The sequence below is a fragment of the Cajanus cajan genome, chromosome 10 (assembly GCF_000230855.2).
Source record: "Cajanus cajan strain Asha chromosome 10, NIPB_CcT2T_4, whole genome shotgun sequence".
Classification (NCBI taxonomy): Eukaryota; Viridiplantae; Streptophyta; class Magnoliopsida; order Fabales; family Fabaceae; genus Cajanus; species Cajanus cajan.
The window spans coordinates 45,213,631-45,224,763 of NC_138526.1; the positions used below are offsets into that span (position 1 = coordinate 45,213,631).

General features: G+C 32.3%; 1 protein-coding gene across 3 annotated transcripts; it reads left to right on the plus strand.

Moving 5' to 3' along the window:
- The first annotated feature begins 3,678 nt into the window (after nucleotides 1–3,678).
- Nucleotides 3,679–6,831, plus strand: MEF20 (mitochondrial editing factor 20). Of its 3 annotated transcripts, none has more exons than XM_020369252.3 (2): nucleotides 3,679–3,879; nucleotides 4,639–6,831. In XM_020369252.3, the coding sequence occupies exon 2, from the start codon at nucleotides 4,984–4,986 to the stop codon at nucleotides 6,412–6,414; it is 1,431 nt and encodes a 476-aa protein (XP_020224841.1). In that variant the 5' UTR covers nucleotides 3,679–3,879; nucleotides 4,639–4,983; the 3' UTR covers nucleotides 6,415–6,831. The 3 variants fall into 3 exon arrangements, with proteins under 3 accessions (XP_020224841.1, XP_020224842.1, XP_020224843.1); XM_020369253.3 differs by having other exon boundaries at nucleotides 4,656–6,831; XM_020369254.3 differs by having other exon boundaries at nucleotides 4,684–6,831.
- The last annotated feature ends 4,302 nt before the right edge of the window (nucleotides 6,832–11,133 follow it).

Genomic DNA, 11,133 nt, shown 5'->3' on the forward strand with positions numbered 1-11,133 from the left:
TCAGCTCATATATATACATATATACATGAATATCAATTACTATGCATATACTCTGGATAATTAATTTTTTGCATCAATATGTGCTCGATGATATTTAATAAATTATTTTATAAATAAATAATTTAATAATGAGATATATGTCATTATTTTTTTATAGATTATATGTTAAAATTTAGATGAGGTTAAAAAATTATTTAATTGATCATGAACATAATATTTTCTTATTTATTAATAATGATTAAATTAAACTCTTATTGTTGACATGTGAAATCCCCACATGATAATAGGATAAATGATAATGTATTTATCATATTAAACTTTTACCTAATATTACCATGCATAAATTGTGTCTATTCTTTTTAAATACTAATAAATTACAAATGGATAATATAAAATTTTTAATGATAATTAAAGTTAAACTTAACTTTACAAATTGATTTATAAAATGAGGATTGTTTCCTACTTATATATACTAATTATAATCTTATTCCTAAATGATATAAAATCTTCAACATACTTCCTTCACGTTAAGGACTGAACACTTCAAATGTGAAATTTACAATACTAGATATCTGTTGGTGGTCCAATAACAATCTAATAATAAATGACTTGATAAGTCTAATAACAATATGTTTTGATACCATATTAAAAAAAATAGATTAAAAACTTAATCTAATCATACAAAATTGACTTGTAAAATTTTATATATATTATTATTTTATTTCTAGATAATGTGAGATTTTCAACACACTCCTTATATTAAAAACTAAATATCTTGAGTTCAAAGTTTATTACATCTGTATGTATAAGAAGTTTGAGGAGATTTATAATAAGTAAGTCACACTTTATACAACAACCTCTTTGGATTTTTATTGCAAGGAGGTTTTGTCATTTGTGTCTGGACTTTAGAGGGAAGTATTATTCCTGTGATGTAACCTTCTAGTTTTGTTTTGTTTTTTGTTTTTTTTAAATATATCATTAATAATTTTTTATTAACTGATAATATAAAAGCGTTTACACTAATAATACATGTACATTAAATTTATAAATTTGTAATAAAATTATACTTTTCAATATTCATAAATAAATAAAAAAAAGATAAATATAAATTTTTTTTACATATGTTGTCATTTCGTGGAAGGATTCACCCCTAGAGCGAGGAGTGAATTGCAGAATTGGCTTCCCTTATTGGCTAGCTAAGATTAGACATCACTTTACTTTGTCTAGTGCAGTTTTTATTTTTCCCCATATGTATGTCTGTTGTATGCTGGATACTCCCTCATATGGCGAAGATCGTTTACTTGGTTATAGCCCAAGACATAATGAGGATGTTGCCAGAATTTGGTTAAAGCTATAAATAAGAAACCATAACTGTACAATGAATTGTAAAATCAAGAAAAAGAAAGAGAGAATTAGCTTAAAAAGAAATGATACCTCTGCAATAAATTATTTTAATAAAAAGAAAGAGAGAATTTTGAATTATAATGAATAAAAAAAATGTTGATAACATGTTTTCTAACAGATATTCAGTACACTTGTTCTATTAATTTAAATTTATTAGAAATTATAAATATGTGTGAGTCTCACATGGTATTTAATAATTTATAGTTATTAATAAGTTATAATTAATAATAAGAAAACATGTTACAGAATATCTTATTAACACTTTTCATAAATAATATGATAAAAAAAAGATAAAAATAATATTATAAAAGTTTCTGGATATATATCACGTCTCAAAGCTAAATCAAGACCATCGATCACAATCGCAAAAATAAGAGGCATTTTTCTTCTGCTTTTAAAGTGTACATGGATAGACTAAGATCGGCCAAAGCATAAGGCTGTTCAAGTCTTAATTTTAGGTCTTCAAAATATTTTTTTACTTATAAAACTTAATGAATCAATTATATCAGTACTAACTTTATTTTGTTAGTCATTGTCTAAGCCTAACATTGTAAGGATTGAGATTTGATCTTAGTATCATAATTTTGTGCTAATTTTTTTTTTATGGGTGACTATTAATTTTCTTACCACTTTTTCTCATCTTTAAAAAGGCTCAACTTTAAACTCATTTTAGGCCTCAAATATGTCGGGCCCGCGTCGGATAGACTGCTATTAACAAGGGCTCAGTTGTTTTATTTTTTCAGTTAATTTTTTACACCAAAAAATTTAACAGGGGCTCAGCTTCACAATGACCCAATTTGGTTGGCTTGGGTCGAGGCCTGGGCCTTTTCTTGTGTCATAGGTTTTAGGCTGATGATATATACACCTCTATTTTTTTATACATACACCTCCTTTTAAAAAAAATATTAAATTCCTAAATTATCCTTAATATTATTTGAAATAAAAAAAATTATCTTGAAATTTTTTTTTCGGAGATGTATTTGTACAAAATTATGGAAAGTTCTTTTCGGAATACTTAAATTATTATTCCGGAAATAATTTTTCGTCGGAATAATTATGGAAAGTACTTTCCGTAACACTAAAATTACTATTGCGAAAATTTCTTTCCGGAATTATGGTAACAAATACATACACTGTTAATATTCCGGAAAGAATTTTTTGCAATAGTAATTCTAGTGTTACGGAAAGTATTTTTCATAATTATTTTGACGGAAAGTTATTTCCGGAATAGTAATTTTAGTATTCTGGAAAGTACTTTCTGTAATTATTCTGACGGAAAGTTCTTTTTGGAAGGTTCATGATATATACACCTCCTGTTTTTTTTATATGTACACCTTCTTTATTTTTTTAAAAAAATTATAAAATATTATATATATATTTTTAAATTTTATACTTTTAACTTTCAATTTTCTACTTTTTCTTTTTTTTTTTCACACACTTTTTTTTTCTCTTTCAATTTTTACATGCTACCAAAATAGGTGGGGTGAAGGAAAGATAACGTGGTGCATGTAAAAATTGAAAAAAGAAAAAAAGAAGAAAAAAGAAAGATCTGTAAAAAAAAGTACTAAATTAAATGTTGTGAATGTAAAATTAAAAAAAAAAACAACAAATTAAGAATATTTTAAAATTATAATTATTTTTTTTAAAAGGAGGTGTACTTATAGAAAAAAGGAGGTGTATATATCATCAACCTTTGAAAAACACTTTCCAGAATAATTTTTTTTTATTCCAAATAATATTAAAGATAATTTAGGAATTTAATATTATTTTTTTAAAAAGGGGGTGTATGTATAAAAAAATGGAGGTGTATATATCATCAACCTATGTTTTAATTCAATACTCTGATAAACTTTAGGCCCAATATAATAATAGTTTCGGCGGATGATTTGTTGATACGTGATACAATATTACGACTATTAATATATTTTTGAAATTTATGTAATCTATAAGTATATATTTAAATAATTTTATATTTATACATGTTTTATATTATTTTAATTTTTATAAATTCGTATTTTGAATATTTTTACAAGTATACTTGTACTTCTGAAAATTAATTTAATATTTTTAATTTTAAAATTAATATAACAACTTTTCTAAAATTAAGGAAAAAAATAAATATTTACTATTTTATTTTAAAAGAGTACATGATACCTTTTTTTATATTGAACTATAAGAAATAATTTTAATGTTATGTTAAATTTTATAATTGCAAAATATTCTATCGAAAGATATTTATTTAAATTTTTTCAAAAAAGAATTTATAGCATCAGGTAGAATGGTTTGGGCCAATGAGTCCATAACAATTACCAGTCACCACCACCACCACAACCGTTGCAACCAAAACCCCGTTCCTCTTCTTCACACTTCTCTCTCTCGAATAGGTTCAGTAGTGGTGCCTCTGCAAGCATATTGCTTCCGCTATCTCCTTTTTTCCATCGCGAACTTCCACTTGATATTGTGCACCCGACACAGGTGATTTTTCTCTCTTTCTCCGATGCCTCTTTGCAAGCTGTTACTACTCTAATGTTGCATCGATGTGTACGGTCCTATTGATTTAATTTAATTCAAGCGTGTTTCGTAGTTTTCTAATGTGCTTAGCTGATGTGTTGCGATTAGGATTAGGAAACATCGTTTTCTTTTAGGTTTTGTTTGGTTTTGTGATAGTAATGAGTCATAGATGATAATTTAGCATAATGAACGGTATACATATATCTAAATACTGCTCTGCTACCGTTCTCATTTGAGGAGCGAGTTTTCTTCTATTTTCTGCGCGTGATTATTGGACGGAATTAATGAAATTAATGAAATTGTGAAGCAAAATGTTATAGTTCTCTTGATTTGCTTAATGCTTTTACTATTGATAGTGATGCTGGAGGAATTGAATAAAGCAATGTTAAGGCAGCATCAGAATTAGTTTTTAGCATTCATTTTCAAGCAATTGAGTGCATGGGCCAGAAAGAGTATGTGAACAAAAGTGCATGGCCCAAAATGGCTGAAAAGAAGCAAGAGTAAATGTGCTCCGCTTGAATGATGGAAATTGCTTATTGGATTTTTTTATTTTTTATTTTACTCTGGCTTGTTCTTTTGATTGGAAATTAACTTGCATAGATTTGGGGATGATTCACATTTATTCATTTAATGGAAAAAATTAAGTAATATTGTGCTTTAGTGAATTGCATATGGTACTAAAATCTGATTTTGGGAATTGTGTACTATCTTGCTTGTGATTAGTTTTCTTTCAAATGAAGAATTGACTCAAGCCTTTCAACTCTCAAGCCTCAGCTGAATTAAGGATCTTCTTGGAAGAGTGAGGATGAAATCCACGTAGAAGTTTTTCAATTAGAATTGGATAGACACACCAGGGTGCTTGGGTATGGGGATGGTGCTACCCCAACAGATTTGTAGGGCTCTAAATCATGATCTTCTGCCATTTGTTATTTCCACATAAAACTTCAGGATAAGTTCAATGTGAGTTGCCAAATGAAGGTGAAATATGACACGACAGAGAACTTTCAAACATCAAAATCTATCTATTGAGCTGAGATTTTTAATATTCTTTTATTGGCCATTATCCTTATGTTGAACTCCCATCCAAGACTTGGATGTCTTTCTTTCTTATATTCTTTTCCCAATTTGTCCAACAATATAAAGCAAATTCATGCCCAATTAATCACTAATGGCCTGAAATCTCGTACCTTCTTGGCCAAGTTAATTGAGCATTATAGTGGCTCACCAGACCAATGCGTTGCCAATAATGCACATTTGGTGTTCCAGTACTTTGACAAGCCAGACTCGTTTCTCTTCAATACTTTGATAAGATGCGTTCAACCCAATGATTCTATTCTTATTTTCCAAAATGAGTTTTCAAGGGGACTCATGTTTTTTGATGATTACACTTACAACTTTGTTCTTGGAGCCTGTGCTCGCTCTCCATCAGTTTCAACGTTATGGGTAGGTAGACAAATACACGCCCTGATAGTAAAACATGGGGTTGAGTCAAATATTTTGGTTCCGACTACCAAAATATACTTCTATGCAAGCAACAAAGATATTATCTCAGCCCGAAGAGTGTTTGATGAAATGCCAAAAAGAAGCAGTGTTACCTGGAATGCTATGATATCCGGTTATTCTTCCTTAAAAGATGGAAACAAGAGATATGCTTTTAATGCGTTGTCTTTGTTTAATGACATGTTGGTTGATGCAAGTGGAATTAAACCAACGGATACAACCATAGTTTCTGTGCTTTCAGCAGTTTCGCAAATGGGTATGCTGGAAACTGGTGCTTGCATACATGGATTTGCAGAAAAGACAGTGTGTTCTCCTGAACATGATGTGTTTTTAGGCACTGGGCTTGTTGATATGTACTCAAAATGTGGATGTCTTGATAGTGCCTTGTCTGTCTTCTGGCGAATGAACCAGAAGAATATCTTAACTTGGACGGCAATGACTACTGGCCTAGCTATCCATGGGAAAGGAAAACAAGCCTTGGAGGTTTTATATAAAATGGGAGCTTATGGGGTGAAGCCAAATGAAGCAACTTTTACTAGCTTCTTGTCAGCTTGTTGTCATGGTGGGCTTGTTGAAGAAGGCCTTCAATTATTCCATGAAATGAAGAGAACGTTTGGTGTAACGCCTCAAATACCACATTATGGTTGCATTGTTGACCTTCTTGGCCGTGCTGGAAAGTTAAGAGAAGCCTATGACTTTATCATGAGGATGCCAATTAATCCTGATATTGTAATGTGGAGGAGTTTGCTAGGTGCATGCAAGATTCACGGGGATGTTGTGATGGGAGAGAAGGTGGGGAAGTTTCTTCTCCAGTTAGAAGAGCGGAGTTGTGCAGAGTTGGCTCCGAAGAGTGAGGACTATGTAGCTTTGTCAAATGTTTATGCTTTAGCAGAAAAGTGGGACGAGGTTGAGACTGTAAGGAGAAAAATGAAAGTAAAGAGTATTTTGAATAAAGCTGGTTCTAGCTCTGTTCAAACTTTCAGCATGGCTGTGTTGTAATCAAAATTTTATATTTGATGTTTCTCAAAAAGTTATGTTAGCAAGGCAATAAGCTCATCACATACGAAGAATGCCTGAAGTAGCTGAGACCAAGCAATATTACGGAAATAGCGGTGACAGCGAGTACAGAATATGGAAAAGTACTCTTCATCTACAGATTGGAAATACGAGATGCTTTGAAAGCAGGATGTAGCATAGCTGAACAATGTATATAACTGATGTACAAGTATGATACTAATTGAAGTGTTATTTTTCAGCTTCATTATTTATAGTTATCGATTTCATTAAAATTCACATGAATCTGCCTGTAGAACAAAAACCAAAGAGGGAGGATTTTGAGGCTGAGCATTTGATGAAACGGACAGAGATTGTACTAATGGCCGTTCAGCTGGTTAATCGCACAGTTCCTTCCTGCAATTCTTTTATCTCTTTTCGTCCTATTATTTTCGGATGACACCTTATAAATGTTTATAGTACTTTTTTAGAATATACTTGTGTTTTAATTTAGTAATTTGTATGAATATTTTGTTTAATTGTGTTTTAGTGATGTTGATATTAGGTTAAATAGTTAAATATAAGTTGTTTGTTTTGTAGGCATTTAGGAGATTTAGGAAGTAAATTGGGTGAATTAGGTTTGAAGATCGACACACGCAGCTGAAGCTTAGAAAGGTATACATACGACATAGTTATGGTAAATACTCTTATAATCAAGATTTGATAGTTTAGGTTTTATTTAGTTAATTTTTAAAACATTAATTTCATGGATGTATTAGATATCCATCGATAAAAAAATAATGGATGGATTGATTTTTTTTATAAAATGAATTAAATAGATTAAATTTTTAAATAAACTTTTAATGGATCCATTAATGAAATATTTTAATTTGATCTATTATGATCCATAAAAATTTATCGGATCCTTCCACTATACTGTTCAATGCGAGATTGTGACTTCTACTCATTATTGTAACTTAGTATCTTCTCAATATTGATGTTGTTTTTTTGTCAAAATACTGCAACTTTATTATTTTTTGAATTAGTATTTTATTAGAAATTTACCGAGAAACAAACACAAATTACAGGGTTTTATATCTTGGAATGACAAAAGTAGCCCCCTCGCCTGCCCCGGAAAAAGAGAGGTTTAAAATGCTTTTAGTTTATTAAATTATAAGTTTGTCTTTTATCACTCAATTTTTTTTAATCATGTTATGTCAAAAAACAATTGTTTTAATTTTTTAAGACCAATAACATCATTGATAAGAGTAGATCGATTTAGTTACGTGACATCTGATTGAATTTGAATTTAATGTAATGTTTACATTAATAAGAATTTGTTTGACAAATTCATTAACTATATTTGTGTAGATAGATTGAAATGATTTTTTTTTCAAATTATATAGATTAAATAAATAAATTTTAAATATAATGGATAAAAAATAAATTTCGATTGACACAAAACATATTTTAGAATAAAAAATATATCACTTCATAATCCGCTGTTAATATTTTGCACACCATAATTTGGAACTTTGCAAACTTAGGTCGGTTGATCAGAGAGGGGCTATTTAGGGTGGAATTTGTTTTATGGATTCTTTTTACTTGAACTAGCACGAAAACGTTTCAATTTAGATATGTGATATTTCTGAGTTTTATAGTTTTATAAAACGAGACGAGGAGTAGTAGGAAGATTTAGTAATTACTTGTTTCGAAAGATTCTTCAATAATTAACAAGCAATAATTTCCATACATATAAATGCTAAGATGAACAGAATGAATAATTGAGATACTTGCAATACAAATCATGGTTCAACTTGCATAATGTTCCAGAGTTGCAATGTCAATAACTACGTGATTAAAAGAGATAAACTAAGAGGACTATGCTAATTTTACTCCTAAAAAGCAAAAGAAAAGTGGCCGAGAATTAGTCATACCCAAAAATGGTTCCTCGCACGAAAGCCATATGCGCAGGCAGAGAGTGCTTCAAATCCTTGTCTTAGTATGAATTTTCCGACCTTCGTAAAAGAGTGTGCCTTTCATACTTATAGAAATCCTCAAGAGCAGTTATTTCTGTGTACATGTATTATGGGCACATAAGTGTTGTCCACTAAGCCCATTACGTGGGTTAAAATAAAACCTCTCGTAACCGTCTGCCCCACGTGTTTTTTACCTCTTCGATCCATGTTTTATTAACTGCTTTAAGATAACTACTCAAACTACTTTAAGAAACCTCCAGTAACCTTCTTCATTTATTTTCGAGCACTCCTCTGTTCGATTCGACTAATGTTTTTCGACCCATCTCGCACGTGAACAAATAAGACTGCTGATACGATCCTGGTAAGTGTTCGACCTTTATCTCCCTTTCGAGTAGTTTCATAGATATAGCTTTTGAGTAGCTTTCGAATTCTGGGTTTCGAGTAGCTCTAACAAATGCCCCCCTAGGAATTCAGTTTCGATGAACATGCTGGGTGAGAGAAGAACTAAATTCCTATCAAGAGATCTCTTCAATGCTCTTCCAACTACTTGATGTCAATTGATAACCTTTCGATGAAAACCTATTCTGACCTGTACCCTGATTTGCATTTAATGCACATGACCGTTTGATGCGACCTTGATAGCAATAACGGCGCGTGTTTCTGTTTTTTCACTGTTATCAAAATATTCTGGCGGCCGTTTTTATTATTTGATTTGAATTTTAACTTGAGTTACAGGCCCGTTTCATCTCAAGCCCATTAAAACTCTTTTTACCCTAAGGTAAAAACCACATTCACCACTTTCCTTCTTGGCGTTCAACTCTTCTTTGCTTCCTTTCTGCTTAGTTTCTCAATCTTCTTCCCCGACGAACCTTGTGTACCTTCATTCCCCAAGTTCTTTGCTTTTTCGCTTTAATGGCTTCTTTTGCTGCATCCACTTCTGCCGCTGTAGCCTCCACAGTATCTCCCATCATTGCTTCTGCTTCAACTCCAACTATGATCTCTGCTTCATCTCCTACTGTAGTTTCCACATCATCCCCTACGTTGGCCGTTGCAACATCCCATGCTGTAATGGCGACTGTAACCTCCAGTCAGTCCATTCCTTTGTTGATGAGTAATGCGCAAGTTTGCACTGTCCCTGAGAGCAATGAGACCTTTGTACCTATTCCTGGCATGGAGGAGGCCAGCCTCAAGATTTATAATTCTCAAGTACTTCTTCCCTTCTCCCTTGAGAATGGTAATATGCATGCTTTTCTAGGACCGTTTATTGGTCAAAATAAGAAGAAATTTGGCAATACTTTGTTACCTGAGGATTCGTCCACTCTACCATTTATTCATTCACCAGAGATAGATCTTTCTTTGCTTAGAGACACTACTAAGATTTTTAGGGCCTTTCCCCCCGTCAAAAATACGCATTTGGAATGGTTACTTCGTGTGGAAAATGAAATGAGTTCTTCATGGGTCGAAACTGGTATATTTGAGTTCATTCAGCTTGCAAAATTTGACTTACATCTGTTCGACCCACAAATGCTCTTGTCTGCGATTTTCTTCTGGAATAGGGAGACGCGAGCTTTCGAGTTTCCCTGTGGGTTCGTTTGCCCTACCTTATTGGATATTGCTGCAATAACTGGTTTAACACCTTTAGGAGATAGATTCCACCCTGATGTTTTCGAGGAAGAGATTTCGATCAAAGAACTTTCCATCACATGGGATAAGAAGACGTATCTAGCTTTTATCAATGCTCATGTAGGACAACCCGGGACCCCTGTTTCGACTTCTAAACATATTGCCTTTTTAATGTACTGGTTATCTGCTTGCATTTTTTGTACTCCTTCGCTTCAGGTTCCAAAATACTATCTTACTCTCGCCCAAGCTTTACATTTGAAAAAGAAAGTTTGTTTAAATAAACTTTTATTGGCCTCCTTGTATACATGTCTCGATGAAGCTTCTGAAAGCCTTTTCCGAGAGACTGGACCTTGAAATATTTCTGGACCATTATGGCTACTTCAACTATGGCTTAATGCCATTTTCGAGAAGAAACTATCCCTCACTTCAACCTTCACTCCCACCTGTGAACTTGAGGGTGCACGTTTAACCACTTTGACCCCTCGAAAATGTTTAGTTGATAATTTTGCAACATATATTGACGCCATTCTAAGCTTCACTGAATTTAGTGAGGATTTAGCTCCTTTCATTCGACCCACCTTGACAGGTCCATCTTGGCTTCGACAAAATAACCAGGTTTGGAATATCACACCAGCTTCTGTCGAGATGTGGGCTAGATTTTTATCCTGGGACGTAATCATGTCTGGTATGAGACATAAAGAAGTTAGGATCTATCCCTACCAGCCTCAAATGTTTGCTCCCCAATTTGGTCTGTGTCAGATGAAGCCTCTTCCCCTTCGGAGAAAAGAAAGTATTGACTCTGACATCTGTGTCGATACGGGAAACTATGAGGAAGTTTTAGAGTTTATTCTTCGACCTGAAAAAGAACTTAGATTCACCCCATGTCGTTTCTTTCCCTCTTTCTTAGTGTCAAAGTGTTATCTTCGATGGTGGTGTACATATCATATAGATAAACTTCTCGATTTTGATGCATTTTTGAAGAAGATGATCAACTATCCTCTTTCTTCGCAGGGTCCCAAACAATCAGGTACTTTCAAGAACCGAATTATTATTTATCAGTTTGAACAATTTTTTAAAGTGTGTTATCGACCTGACAATGATGGTCGAACCATCTTCGACGCGT